The 17,584-nt window shown below is 35.5% G+C and overlaps 1 protein-coding gene across 1 annotated transcript in view; it reads left to right on the top strand.

Annotated features, from left to right (window-relative positions):
• LOC148442019 (uncharacterized) overlaps positions 1-17,584 on the top strand; it is an 87,436-nt gene that overhangs the window by 14,613 nt on the left and 55,239 nt on the right. The window contains exon 2 of the mRNA XM_088464346.1: positions 2,847-3,117. Coding sequence (XP_088320472.1) covers positions 2,847-3,117 — 271 coding nt within the window. The remainder of the gene's footprint in view (positions 1-2,846; positions 3,118-17,584) is intronic.

Raw genomic sequence — 17,584 nt, forward strand, 5'->3', positions numbered from 1 at the left:
AAATAAATATGAGATAAAATGATTACAAATAAAAAGAAAATGTATTTAGGTGTCAGTACATAAGGGGGATAACAAACAGGAGGGCACAATACACTAGGATAGGGGGTGGGATGTGGAGGAATGGGGATAGGGTATGGAAGTTCTTTATATTCGGTTATAGTTCACCCTTGAATACCCCTGCTAGAAATATCGAGATGTCATAGATGTTAATTCACAAAGGGATTTTTCTTGTGAGCCCTGCAGAAGCAAAGGTGTTCCTGCTCAGGATCCGTCTGTGTGGTGTACCAGGCTGAATTGCTGCAGTCCCTGTTGTTAGATAAGTATATAGGATTCCGCTCCCAGCTGCAGTATGACACAGTACCTCTCTAGTGGTCCCTTCCGGGTGCCAGCTGCATGGGGACAGGTTGCTACCAGGGATCGCCATATAACTCACATAGACTGCAGGGACACTGCTGTCACTGTGATTGTCACCGTGATTAGTCCTGCAGACCGCACTTCACAGTGTGACACTGGGGCTTACCTCTTTCAGCACACAGAGGATAGATGGCTCTTTCTATATCATCTGAACTTGGACTGTAACCTGGATCAACTGTAACTTTCCACAACCTTTCACACTTTAATTGCATTTGCATTGCAAATTTACATGTGGTATAATTCTCTGGACCTTTCTCATGGATGTAGCTCTTATATGCATGTTGCATACTGACATAGCTTCAGTGCTCTACTTCTCAGGTTAACACTTTGTACTGACACACTGTGCTGGATACACTCTGTCTTGTAAAGACTCTGGGGGTCATTTTGAGACCCGGTCGCAAGCACTGAGCACTCGCAACCGGCTAAATGTTTCCTCACTGGGCATACGTACGTTGGAGGTGGCCCCGACGTGCGCATGCGCGAGACCCGGCTGGCAATGGGCGCTCTGTCGCTACAGGTCTCGCACAAAAGGGGACGAGCTGTCGATGGTGAGTGACAGCTCGCCCAGTTTGGGAGGTGAGCAGGGGGTGTGGCCGGCCAAATGGAGGCGTTCCAGATGGAACGCTTGCCATTTGGGGGCATCCCCACTGACATCAGCAATGATGTCAGTGGGGAGCTTAATGCTCGATCAGAGCAGGAAGGTCCCTGGGGCTTGCAGTTGACAAGACCCAACCTTAGGGTCTCGTTGCAAGCCCTGATGGTCGCGATGGTCTTGACCATCGCGACCATCATCCTGGTCAATTGCAAGAGTTGTGGGTGGTAACCCACAGCCTAGCGATCAACCAGGAGGCGGCACTTAAAAAAGTAAGCGGCCGCCCTCATTCAGAGCGATTGCTTGCAGCAAGCAATCGACTCTGAATGAGGTCCTCTGTGCTTGTTCACTCTGTGTTTGCACATGTCTATGGCATCTGTGTGCTGTTGGGTGTTTTAGGTTCTTGGGGCCGATGTGCCTAGGGCTTGTGTGCATGGGCCCATAACCTGTTGAATATGTGTGTACTATTTAGAGTTGGTATAAGCAGAGCAATAGAATACTCCAGCGGATCCAAACAGCTCAGTACTTAACCAGCATTATCGTTTATTGAGCAGTAGTATGTTTGTTCAGCCATATTCATGGTCACACACACTCAGTATATGGATGATGGAGTGAAGCTTCAGTGGAACATACAGAGCACTAGCTGGTGATGTATGAGGGTAGTGGTGCATTTGCAAGCAACACAGTATGCAGTAGTAGTAACTGGTATCTCAGGATATCGCAGGGTCTTTGGGAGCTAAGAGGTACACATCCATGTCCTACTGTTGCACTCTAACACAGTGACAAGATGGCGTTGTGCCTGCTCAGAAGACCAAAGGCCATCTTGGTAAAGGATTGGCATCTCCCAACAGGAGCATCATGGAGACTGCACAGTATGTACTTAATAACTCAACAGTAACTTAACATGTTCTAAAATAAATATAATGTAGTGAAAATGTAGATATCTTGGAAGAACATGCCACCATAAAATGACTATGTAGGATGAGGACACGGGGCAAAGTTAGGGCAACTCACTATCTCGTATTTGCAACAGTGCTAAGTTGCAGGGAGGGGAGGCAGTTTGCTACTCGTTGAGCCTGGACACGAGGTGAGGATGAGCTCACAGCATCAAAGTCCCTGAACAGACTTTTGGCGACAAGAGACAGGAGGTACAGGTGGCATGCTAAGGGAGGAAATAGGGAACTAAAATGGAGGTAAATTGAGATTAGGAGGAGGGCCGTTAGGCTGTGAAGAAAAGGTGTGTTTTGAGTGTACAGTTAGCGAGACTGGTAAGAAGTCTGCCTTGGTGAGGGATGGAGTTCCAGAAGAGTGCAACAGAGTAGGAGACATCATGGGGGTGGGAGTGAGAGGAGGTAACCAGGGTGGTGGTCAGGCAGTGATCAGTGGAGGAGATGGGGGGACGGGAGAGGATGTGGACAGAAATGTGGATTCGGGTGTAGGGGGGGGACGGGTGATTGATGCCATTATTTGCCAGGATGAGGAGTTAGAACTGGACTCTAAGGGGGTAGGGATCCAGTGAAACAGGTTGTAGGGGGAGGGATGTCAATGCCAAGCGGTGAGAGAGAAAAATGGGATGTGCAGCAGTGTTCAGGATAAATTTGGTGAAAACACATATCTTGCTGTCAATAGGCCTCTAGTCCCTAATTGGTAGGCAACATCTCTCTCACAGGGGTATATATTTACTTAACGACTGCTTTGCCTGTCAGCAAAAAATAAAAAGGATAATAATATTAAGCTACGCTGAGCCAGGGACTGTTGTGAATGACAAATATTCTCTGGACAGTGCTGTGCAATCTGATTGGCAATACTAATAAATAATATGTCTCTATCGTTTCACCAGCACAATTAGAACGTCCCTTCGACCCAAAAGATACACAAGATGAAGACTTCACAGTGAGTCAGGAGACAACAGTCCGGGTACCAATGCTCCACAGAAAAGGCCACTTTAAGACGTATAAGGACAAAGATCTTCAGTCTGTAGTGGTTGAAGTTCCCATGGCTGGTGACCTCATCCTGCTTCTCATTGTACCGAAATTGGGAAATCTTGACAAAGTGGAACAAAAATTGACAACTGAGCTCATCAGAAAATACTTACGTGAAACAAAGACCAGGTGAGTGAGAACACATACATTATATATACATATATATTTTTATGTTCAGGGATGGCACTCCTGGTCTAACATAGAAACGCACAGCAGCAGTGACCTTTGTCAAATCCAACGTTTCAGGTCTTCATGCCATTTCTTCAGGGATTACAAGTAATTAAACATGTACATGAGAAATGTGGCCCTCCCAGCAAGCTGTTGTAGGTATAGGACAATCAAATTAGTAGCTGCTCCTCCTTGTCCAAGCCCGCACCAGGTGGGCTGCCAGCAGCACAGCGGAGGACTCTGTCGAGGAAGGTGACACAATGGGACCTCACCGGAGGGGTAAGTAATGTTAACTGCCGGAGGCATATTCGTTAGTATCTCTGTGATACTAAATAAAAAATGCCCATGGCAATAAGTTCCGGTAACAAATGTAGCCCTGCGTCACACAGTTCAGTTTGTCTATTGTTGGGGGCACATTAGCAAATGGTTTGGTATACAGTAGGTATAGATGTCGTGATACAAATGTTAATTGAGTTGATTATCCAGAATCTTGTGGGTAGTGAGCCGCTATGAAATATAAATGAATGAAAGCCCTTACCGGGTGGCATTTCCGGGGTGTGTGTGTTTGCGTATGGGAGGCAACATTTCAAATAGGCAGGCAACTATGAGGTGAGTGCAGGGGAGGCACACTTTGGAAACCATTAAGATTTCGGACCCCATAGTAACGTCACCCCCTACACTCAGCTACTGTAGTTGCGCCCCTGACCTGTTCCCTCCACTCCATGCTCTGCTACTTATGTTCAGATTGTCCTCCTAGCTCTCCACCTTCTTTATAACCTCCTGATGTTATATGTTCCTGGTCAGGATGCTATGTCCACCATGCTTTCACCTGACACACAACAAGCTGCATTTTCCAGACCAATTATCTACTCTCCCACCTTCTCTAAATAGGAACCTTGACACTCAACACCAAAGTCTAGCTAGTGTCTGAAGCTTTGCAGGCTGATCATGTAAAGTAGATTGAGGCTTGTGTAAAAAATTTGGGGACGGAAAAATTGCAGATGTGAATTTAGCTAATCTTCATAGAAAATCATCCATTCTTAAAACCCATGTGCATCCGATTTGTAAGGGTGTCTCTTCCGCTGAAGTAGAAGACAGTGATGCCTTTTCTAAACACAGCGATTTTCCCTTAATGCACAATGTTCCATTTTCAGGGGGAGTCCAGACCTATTGCCCCAGGTCACCTGAAAAACAGACACAGGTACCTAGAGGAGCATAGTCAATGTCAATGGAATAGTTTCCAAGACTACTCAGTGTATAAGATTTTCCCAGCTGTGGTAGCCGGCAAGAAGAATTGGTTTCTTCATATGTATCAATAGAATGTGGAATTAGCAGCCAATACCTTACACACAATACCAGTACACGGATTGCAGATGTCCTAGTTGTCTGGTGGCCAACACATATTTAGCCTAGTGAACTTGCAAAGTGCTTAGGCCTGCTGATGACAATGAGAAGCCTATATGCTTCTGACTGTTGAGCTTTTATTAATATGAGCAGATGCCACAATCTGTGGTGTTCCAACGACCTTTCTGTAGCTGATGGGACATAGGGACAGATGTATGAAGCTCTGGAAAGTGATAAACTGGAGAGTGATAAATGCCCAACCACTCAGCTCCCAACTGTCATGTAACAGACTGTGGGCCAGATGTACTAACCTCTGAAAAGTGATAAACTGGAGCGTGATAAACCACCAACCAATCAGCTCCCAACTGTCATTTTTCAAACACAGCCTGTAACATAAGTTAGGAGCTGGTAGTTTCTCTCTCTCTCCAGGTTATCACTTTTCAGAGCTTAGTACATCTCGCCATGTTTGAAAAATGACAGTTAGTCGCTGATTGGTTGATCGTTTATCACTCTTCACTTTATCACTTCCCAGATCTTCATACATCTGCCCCATTATGTCTAGTAGTATTCACGTGTACACACAGGTGAACAAGCCTGACTGTGGTGAAATGTGCGTACTGTCTCTCTGACACTTCCCCGCTGCAGGGGGAGAGTGTTTGCGGCAGGCAGCAGGCTCCTCTGAGACGGATTCTCTTCAAGTCAGGTATTTCTCTATTAGGTGGGTCGCGACTTACCCCGATGGGGCATCTGGCTCCTGCAATACTTTAAGTAACAGGATCCGCCTAACACCATACATGGGAGCACTGTCCCCCACGGCTCCCTTTTGTTTCCAACGGTGCTGCTGTGTGTTCCTCTCTCATCCCAGGTCCTCTCAATTGGAAGACCTGGGAAAGCAGAAGGAACCGGACCCTCACACCGTACCTAACCATTTATCTGTCCTTTTTGAACCTCTTTGCAGCCAGCTCATTTATGAATAGCAGTGTTCATGTATTTTCCCCCAATTGTTTTTCCATGAAGTATAAATAATAATCACAGGAGACAGGGGCTGCAACATTGTATACATGACTAGATGTGTCATTTATTTATTAATTATTGTCTATTATTTGTTTCTAATACATGATACTGAATTGCTGGCATTTATGGTTGAGAGAAAGACAGATATAAAACAAACTACTGTATCTCTCATAGAACAAAAGTATATCGAGAATATATCTGTCCTGTATGTATATACTATATCTGCAACATTTATCAAAACCGTTTTTAGAAGCATTATAGTGTTTAAATTCTAATTTATGTGCATGTTGGTTGCATATAGTGATACTACATAAATTACTTAATGAAGAAAGGGAGTGAATGTACTAACTGCTAAACCTGCCTAATTTACCCATTAGGGGATATATTGTTAATGATCAAATATGATCACCCCAAGGTAATTATTTCATACACAATTACAGAATGTCTAATATATGTATGTGTGCTTATTGATGGATATGATATGTATGTGTGCTTATTGATGGATGATATGTATGTGTGCTTATTGATGATATGATATGTATGTGTGTTTATTGATGGATATGATACGTATGTGTGTTTATTGATGGATAAGATATGTATGTGTGCTTATTGATGATATGATATGTATGTGTGTTTATTGATGGATATGATACGTATGTGTGTTTATTGATGGATAAGATATGTATGTCTGCTTATTGATGATATGATATGTATGTGTGTTTATTGATGGATATGATATGTATGTGTGTTTATTGATGATATGATACGTATGTGTGTTTATTGATGGATATGATATGTATGTGTGTTTATTGATGGATATGATATGTATGTGTGCTTATTGATGATATGATATGTATGTGTGTTTATTGATGGATATGATATGTATGTGTGTTTATTGATGGATATGATACGTATGTGTGTTTATTGATGGATATGATATGTATGTGTGCTTATTGATGATATGATATGTATGTGTGTTTATTGATGGATATGATATGTATGTGTGTATATTGATGATATGATATGTATGTGTGCTTATTGATGAATATGATACGTATGTGTGCTTATTGATGAATATATGTATGTGTGCTTATTGATGGATATGGTATCTATGTGTACTTAGTGATGGATATGATATGTATGTGTGCTTATTGATGATATGATATGTATGTGTGTTTATTGATGGATATGATATGTATGTGTGCTTATTGATGGATATGATATTTATGTGTGCTTATTGATGAATATATGTATGTGTGCTTATTGATAAATATGATATGTATGTGTGCTTATTGAAGGATATGATATGTATGTGTGCTTATTGATGATATGATATGTATGTGTGCTTATTGATGAATATATGTATGTGTGCTTATTGATAAATATGATATGTATGGGTGCTTATTGATGGATATGATATGTATGGGTGCTTATTGATGGATATGATATGTATGTTTGCTTATTGATGGATATGATATTTATGTGTGCTTATTGATAGATATGATATGTATGTGTGCTTATTGATGGATATGATATGTATGTGTGCTTATTGATGGATATGATATGCATGTGTGCTTATTGATGGATATGATATGCATGTGTGCTTATTGATGGATATGATATGTATGTGTGCTTATTGATGGATATGATATGTATGTGTGCTTATTGATGGATATGATATGTATGTGTGCTTATTGATGGATATGATATGTATGTGTGCTTATTGATGGATATGATATTTATGTGTGCTTATTGATGAATATATGTATGTGTGCTTATTGATAAATATGATATGTATGTGTGCTTATTGATGGATATGATATGTATGTGTGCTTATTGATGGATAGGATATGTATGTGTGATTAGTGATGGATAGGATATGTATGTGTGCTTATTAATGGATAGGATATGTATGTGTGCTTATTAATGGATAGGATATGTATGTGTGCTTATTGATGGATATGATATCTATGTGTGCTTGTTGATGGATATGATATGTACGTGTGCTTATTGATGGATATGATATTTATGTGTGCTTATTGATGAATATATGTATGTGTGCTTATTGATGGATATGATATGTATGTGTGCTTATTGATGGATATGATATGTATGTGTGCTTATTGATGGATATGATATGTATGTGTGATTAGTGATGGATAGGATATGTATGTGTGCTTATTGATGAATATGATATTTATGTGTGCTTATTGATGGATATGATATGTATGTGTGCTTATTGATAAATATGATATGTATGTGTGCTTATTGATGGATATGATATGTATGTGTGCTTATTGATAAATATGATATCTATGTGTGCTTATTGATGGATATGATATGTATGTGTGCTTATTGATGGATATGATATGTATGTGTGCTTCTTGATGAATATGATATGTATGTGTGCTTATTGATGGATATGATATGTATGTGTGCTTATTGATAAATATGATATTTATGTGTGCTTATTGATGGATAGGATATGTATGTGTGCTTATTGATGGATAGGATATGTATGTGTGCTTATTGATGGATATGATACGTATGTGTGCTTATTGATGGATAGGATACGTATGTGTGCTTATTGATGAATATGATACGTATGTGTGCTTATTGATGAATATGATATGTATGTGTGCTTATTGATGGATATGATATTTATGTGTGCTTATTGATGAATATGATACGTATGTGTGCTTAGTGATGGATAGGATACGTATGTGTGCTTAGTGATGGATAGGATATCTATGTGTGCTTATTGATGGATATGATATGTATGTGTGCTTATTGATGGATATGATATGTATGTGTGCTTATTGATGGATATGATATTTATGTGTGCTTATTGATGAATATGATACGTATGTGTGCTTATTGATGAATATGATACGTATGTGTGCTTATTGATGAATATGATATGTATGTGTGCTTATTGATGGATATGATATTTATGTGTGCTTATTGATGAATATATGTATGTGTGCTTATTGATAAATATGATATGTATGTGTGCTTATTGATGGATATGATATGTATGTGTGCTTATTGATGGATAGGATATGTATGTGTGATTAGTGATGGATAGGATATGTATGTGTGCTTATTGATGAATATGATATTTATGTGTGCTTATTGATGGATATGATATGTATGTGTGCTTATTGATGGATATGATATTTATGTGTGCTTATTGATGAATATATGTATGTGTGCTTATTGATGGATATGATATGTATGTGTGCTTATTGATGGATAGGATACGTATGTGTGCTTATTGATGGATAGGATACGTATGTGTGCTTATTGATGAATAGGATACGTATGTGTGCTTATTGATGAATATGATACGTATGTGTGCTTATTGATGGATATGATATGTATGTGTGCTTAATGATGGATATGATATGTATGTGTGCTTATTGATGGATATGATATGTATGTGTGCTTATTGATAAATATGATATTTATGTGTGCTTATTGATGGATAGGATATGTATGTGTGCTTATTGATGGATAGGATACGTATGTGTGCTTATTGATGAATAGGATACGTAAGTGTGTGTATTGATAAATATGATATTTATGTGTGCTTATTGATGGATAGGATACGTATGTGTGCTTATTGATAAATATGATATGTATGTGTGCTTAATGATGGATATGATATGTATGTATGCTTATTGATGGATATGATATGTATGTGTGCTTATTGATGGATAGGATACGTATGTGTGCTTATTGATAAATATGATATGTATGTGTGCTTAATGATGGATATGATATGTATGTATGCTTATTGATGGATATGATATGTATGTGTGCTTATTGATGGATAGGATACGTATGTGTGCTTATTGATGAATAGGATACGTATGTGTGCTTATTGATGAATAGGATACATATGTGTGCTTATTGATGGATATGATATGTAATGTGTGCTTATTGATAAATATGATATTTATGTGTGCTTATTGATGGATAGGATATGTATGTGTGCTTATTGATGAATAGGATACGTATGTGTGCTTATTGATAAATATGATATTTATGTGTGCTTATTGATGATATGATATGTATGTGTGCTTATTGATGGATAGGATATGTATGTGTGCTTATTGATGGATATGATATGTATGTGTGCTTATTGATGGATATGTATATGTATGTGTGCTTATTGAGGAATATATGTATGTGTGCTTATTGATGAATATATGTATGTGTGCTTATTGATGAATATATGTATGTCTGCTTATTGATGAATATGATACGTATGTGTGCTTATTGATGAATAGGATACGTATGTGTGCTTATTGATGAATAGGATACGTATGTGTGCTTATTGATGAATAGGATACGTATGTGTGCTTATTGATGGATATGATATGTATGTGTGCTTATTGATGGATATGATATGTATGTGTGCTTATTGATGGATAGGATAGGTATGTGTGCTTATTGATGGATAGGATACGTATGTGTGCTTATTGATGAATAGGATACGTATGTGTGCTTATTGATAAATATGATATTTATGTGTGCTTATTGATGGATAGGATAGGTATGTGTGCTTATTGATGGATAGGATACGTATGTGTGCTTATTGATGAATAGGATACGTATGTGTGCTTATTGATGAATATGATACGTATGTGTGCTTATTGATGGATATGATATGTATGTGTGCTTATTGATGGATATGATATGTATGTGTGCTTATTGATGGATATGATATGTATGTGTGCTTATTGATAAATATGATATTTATGTGTGCTTATTGATGGATAGGATATGTATGTGTGCTTATTGATGAATAGGATACGTATGTGTGCTTATTGATAAATATGATATTTATGTGTGCTTATTGATGATATGATATGTATGTGTGCTTATTGATGGATAGGATATGTATGTGTGCTTATTGATGGATAGGATATGTATGTGTGCTTATTGATGGATATGATATGTATGTGTGCTTATTGATAAATATGATATTTATGTGTGCTTATTGATGGATAGGATATGTATGTGTGCTTATTGATGGATAGGATACGTATGTGTGCTTATTGATAAATATGATATTTATGTGTGCTTATTGATGGATAGGATATGTATGTGTGCTTATTGATGGATAGGATACGTATGTGTGCTTATTGATGAATATGATACGTATGTGTGCTTATTGATGAATATGATACGTATGTGTGCTTATTGATGAATATGATATGTATGTGTGCTTATTGATGGATATGATATGTATGTGTGCTTATTGATAAATATGATATGTATGTGTGCTTATTGATGGATATGATATGTATGTGTGCTTATTGATGAATAGGATATGTATGTGTGCTTATTGATGTACAGAAAATGTATGTGTGCTTATTGATGGATAGGATATGTATGTGTGCTTATTGATGGATAGGATATGTATGTGTGCTTATTGATGGATATTATATTTATGTGTGCTTATTGATGAATATGATCTTTATGTGTGCTTATTGATGAATATGATCTTTATGTGTGCTTATTAATGGATATGATATGTATGTGTGCTTATTGATGGATATGATATTTATGTGTGCTTATTGATGGATATGATATGTATGTGTGCTTATTGATGAATAGGATATGTATGTGTGCTTATTGATGGATAGGATATGTATGTGTGCTTATTGATGTATAGGAAATGTACGTGTGCTTATTGATGAATAGGATATGTATGTGTGCTTATTGATGGATAGGATATGTATGTGTGCTTATTGATGGATATTATATTTATGTGTGCTTATTGATGAATATGATCTTTATGTGTGCTTATTGATGGATAGGATATGTATGTGTGCTTAATGATGGATATGATATGTATGTGTGCTTATTGATGGATATTATATTTATGTGTGCTTATTGATGAATATGATCTTTATGTGTGCTTATTGATGAATATGATCTTTATGTGTGCTTATTGATGGATATGATATGTATGTGTGCTTATTGATGGATATGATATGTATGTGTGCTTATTGATGGATATGATATGTATGTGTGCTTATTGATGAATGTGATATGTATGTGTGCTTATTGATGAATGTGATATGTATGTGTGCTTATTGGTGAATAGGATATGTATGTGTGCTTAGTGATGGATAGGATATGTATGTGTGCTTATTGATGGATAGGATATGTATGTGTGCTTATTGATGAATATGATATGTATGTGTGCTTATTGATGGATAGGATACGTATGTGTGCTTATTGATGGATAGGATACGTATGTGTGCTTATTGATGGATAGGATATGTATGTGTGCTTATTGATGAATATGATCTTTATGTGTGCTTATTGATGGATATGATACGTATGTATGCTTATTGATGGATATGATATGTATGTGTGCTTATTGATGGATATGATATGTATGTGTGCTTATTGATGGATATGATATTTATGTGTGCTTATTGATGAATATGATATGTATGTGTGCTTATTGATGGATGTGATATGTATGTGTGCTTATTGATGGATATGATATGTATGTGTGCTTATTGATGAATATGATATTTATGTGTGCTTATTGATGGATATGATATGTATGTGTGCTTATTGATGGATATGATATTTATTTGTGCTTATTGATGGATATGATATGTATGTGTGCTTATTGATGGATATGATATGTATGTGTGCTTATTGATGAATGTGATATATGTATGTGTGCTTATTGATGAATGTGATATGTATGTGTGCTTATTGATGGATATGATATGTATGTGTGCTTATTGATGGATATGATATTTATGTGTGCTTATTGATGAATATGATATGTATGTGTGCTTATTGATGGATATGATATTTATGTGTGCTTATTGATGGATATGATATGTATGTGTGTTTATTGATGGATATGATATGTATGTGTGCTTATTGATGGATATGATATGTATGTGTGCTTATTGATGGATATGATATGTATGTGTGCTTATTGATGAATGTGATATGTATGTGTGCTTATTGATGAATGTGATATGTATGTGTGCTTATTGATGGATATGATATGTATGTGTGCTTATTGATGGATATGATATGTATGTGTGCTTATTGATGGATAGGATAGGTATGTGTGCTTATTGATGGATAGGATACGTATGTGTGCTTATTGATGAATAGGATACGTATGTGTGCTTATTGATAAATATGATATTTATGTGTGCTTATTGATGGATAGGATAGGTATGTGTGCTTATTGATGGATAGGATACGTATGTGTGCTTATTGATGAATAGGATACGTATGTGTGCTTATTGATGAATATGATACGTATGTGTGCTTATTGATGGATATGATATGTATGTGTGCTTATTGATGGATATGATATGTATGTGTGCTTATTGATGGATATGATATGTATGTGTGCTTATTGATAAATATGATATTTATGTGTGCTTATTGATGGATAGGATATGTATGTGTGCTTATTGATGAATAGGATACGTATGTGTGCTTATTGATAAATATGATATTTATGTGTGCTTATTGATGATATGATATGTATGTGTGCTTATTGATGGATAGGATATGTATGTGTGCTTATTGATGGATAGGATATGTATGTGTGCTTATTGATGGATATGATATGTATGTGTGCTTATTGATAAATATGATATTTATGTGTGCTTATTGATGGATAGGATATGTATGTGTGCTTATTGATGGATAGGATACGTATGTGTGCTTATTGATAAATATGATATTTATGTGTGCTTATTGATGGATAGGATATGTATGTGTGCTTATTGATGGATAGGATACGTATGTGTGCTTATTGATGAATATGATACGTATGTGTGCTTATTGATGAATATGATACGTATGTGTGCTTATTGATGAATATGATATGTATGTGTGCTTATTGATGGATATGATATGTATGTGTGCTTATTGATAAATATGATATGTATGTGTGCTTATTGATGGATATGATATGTATGTGTGCTTATTGATGAATAGGATATGTATGTGTGCTTATTGATGTACAGAAAATGTATGTGTGCTTATTGATGGATAGGATATGTATGTGTGCTTATTGATGGATAGGATATGTATGTGTGCTTATTGATGGATATTATATTTATGTGTGCTTATTGATGAATATGATCTTTATGTGTGCTTATTGATGAATATGATCTTTATGTGTGCTTATTAATGGATATGATATGTATGTGTGCTTATTGATGGATATGATATTTATGTGTGCTTATTGATGGATATGATATGTATGTGTGCTTATTGATGAATAGGATATGTATGTGTGCTTATTGATGGATAGGATATGTATGTGTGCTTATTGATGTATAGGAAATGTACGTGTGCTTATTGATGAATAGGATATGTATGTGTGCTTATTGATGGATAGGATATGTATGTGTGCTTATTGATGGATATTATATTTATGTGTGCTTATTGATGAATATGATCTTTATGTGTGCTTATTGATGGATAGGATATGTATGTGTGCTTATTGATGGATATGATATGTATGTGTGCTTATTGATGGATATTATATTTATGTGTGCTTATTGATGAATATGATCTTTATGTGTGCTTATTGATGAATATGATCTTTATGTGTGCTTATTGATGGATATGATATGTATGTGTGCTTATTGATGGATATGATATGTATGTGTGCTTATTGATGGATATGATATGTATGTGTGCTTATTGATGAATGTGATATGTATGTGTGCTTATTGATGAATGTGATATGTATGTGTGCTTATTGGTGAATAGGATATGTATGTGTGCTTAGTGATGGATAGGATATGTATGTGTGCTTATTGATGGATAGGATATGTATGTGTGCTTATTGATGAATATGATATGTATGTGTGCTTATTGATGGATAGGATACGTATGTGTGCTTATTGATGGATAGGATACGTATGTGTGCTTATTGATGGATAGGATATGTATGTGTGCTTATTGATGAATATGATCTTTATGTGTGCTTATTGATGGATATGATACGTATGTATGCTTATTGATGGATATGATATGTATGTGTGCTTATTGATGGATATGATATGTATGTGTGCTTATTGATGGATATGATATTTATGTGTGCTTATTGATGAATATGATATGTATGTGTGCTTATTGATGGATGTGATATGTATGTGTGCTTATTGATGGATATGATATGTATGTGTGCTTATTGATGAATATGATATTTATGTGTGCTTATTGATGGATATGATATGTATGTGTGCTTATTGATGGATATGATATTTATTTGTGCTTATTGATGGATATGATATGTATGTGTGCTTATTGATGGATATGATATGTATGTGTGCTTATTGATGAATGTGATATATGTATGTGTGCTTATTGATGAATGTGATATGTATGTGTGCTTATTGATGGATATGATATGTATGTGTGCTTATTGATGGATATGATATTTATGTGTGCTTATTGATGAATATGATATGTATGTGTGCTTATTGATGGATATGATATTTATGTGTGCTTATTGATGGATATGATATGTATGTGTGTTTATTGATGGATATGATATGTATGTGTGCTTATTGATGGATATGATATGTATGTGTGCTTATTGATGGATATGATATGTATGTGTGCTTATTGATGAATGTGATATGTATGTGTGCTTATTGATGAATGTGATATGTATGTGTGCTTATTGATGGATGTGATATGTATGTGTGCTTATTGATGGATGTGATATGTATGTGTGCTTATTGATGGATGTGATATGTATGTGTGCTTATTGATGGATGTGATATGTATGTGTGCTTATTGATGGATGTGATATCTATGTGTGCTTATTGATGGATATTATATCTATGTGTGCTTATTGATGGATATATGTATGTGTGCTTATTGATGAATGTGATATATATGTGTGCTTATTGATGAATGTGATATGTATGTGTGCTTATTGATGGATATGATATGTATGTGTGCTTATTGATGGATATGATATGTATGTGTGCTTATTGATGGATATGATATCTATGTGTGCTTATTGATGAATATATGTATGTGTGCTTATTGATGAATATGATATGTATGTGTGCTTAGTGATGAATATGATATGTATGTGTGCTTATTGATGGATATGATATGTATGTGTGCTTATTGATGGATATGATATGTATGTGTGCTTATTGATGAATATATGTATGTGTGCTTATTGATGGACATGATATGTATATGTATGTGTGCTTATTGATGAATATGATATGTATGTGTGCTTAGTGATGAATATGATATGTATGTGTGCTTATTGATGGATATGATATGTATGTGTGCTTATTGATGGATATGATATGTATGTGTGCTTATTGATGAATATATGTATGTGTGCTTATTGATGGACATGATATGTATATGTATGTGTGCTTATTGATGGATATGATATGTATGTGTGCTTACTGATGGATATGATATTTATGTGTGCTTATTGATGGATATGATATGTATGTGTGCTTATTGATGAATATGATATGTATGTGTGCTTAGTGATGGATATGATATGTATGTGTGCTTATTGATGGATATGATATGTATGTGTGCTTATTGATGGACATGATATGTATATGTATGTGTGCTTATTGATGAATATGATTTGTATGTGTGCTTATTGATGAATATGATATGTATGTGTGCTTATTGATGGATATGATATGTATGTGTACTTATTGATGGATATGATATGTATGTGTGCTTATTGATGGATATGATATGTATGTGTGCTTATTGATGAATATGATATGTATGTGTGCTTATTGATGGACATGATATGTATGTGTGCTTATTGATGAATAAGATATGTATGTGTGCTTATTGATGGATATGATAAGTGTGTGTGCTTATTGATGAATAAGATATGTATGTGTGCTTATTGATGATTATATGAATGTCTGCTTAGTGATGGATAGGATATGTATGTGTGCTTATTGAATGATATGATATGTATGTGTGCTTATCGATAAATATGATATGTATGTGTGCTTATCGATGAATGTGATATGTATGTGTGCTTATCGATGGATAGGATACGTATGTGTGCTTATCGATGGATAGGATACGTATGTGTGCTTATCGATGAATAGGATACGTATGTGTGCTTATTGATGGATAGGATATGTATGTGTGCTTATTGATGGATAGGATATGTATGTGTGCTTATTGATGGATAGGATATGTATGTGTGCTTATTGATAAATATGATATCTATGTGTGCTTATTGATGGATATGATATGTATGTGTGCTTATTGATGAATATGATATGTATGTGTGCTTCTTGATGAATATGATATGTATGTGTGCTTATTGATGGATATGATATGTATGTGTGCTTATTGATAAATATGATATTTATGTGTGCTTATTGATGGATAGGATATGTATGTGTGCTTATTGATGGATAAGATATGTATGTGTGCTTATTGATGGATATGATACGTATGTGTGCTTATTGATGGATAGGATACGTATGTGTGCTTATTGATGAATAGGATACGTATGTGTGCTTATTGATGAATATGATATGTATGTGTGCTTATTGATGGATATGATATTTATGTGTGCTTATTGATGAATATGATATGTATGTGTGCTTATTGATGGATATGATACGTATGTGTGCTTAGTGATGGATAGGATACGTATGTGTGCTTAGTGATGGATAGGATATCTATGTGTGCTTATTGATGGATATGATATGTATGTGTGCTTATTGATGGATATGATATGTATGTGTGCTTATTGATGGATATGATATTTATGTGTGCTTATTGTTGAATATGATACGTATGTGTGCTTATTGATGAATATGATACGTATGTGTGCTTATTGATGAATATGATATGTATGTGTGCTTATTGATGGATATGATATTTATGTGTGCTTATTGATGAATATATGTATGTGTGCTTATTGATAAATATGATATGTATGTGTGCTTATTGATGGATATGATATGTATGTGTGCTTATTGATGGATAGGATATGTATGTGTGCTTATTGATGAATATG

The sequence above is a fragment of the Taudactylus pleione genome, unplaced genomic scaffold (assembly GCF_031769625.1).
Source record: "Taudactylus pleione unplaced genomic scaffold, aTauple2 ptg001661l, whole genome shotgun sequence".
Taxonomy (NCBI): domain Eukaryota; kingdom Metazoa; phylum Chordata; class Amphibia; order Anura; family Myobatrachidae; genus Taudactylus; species Taudactylus pleione.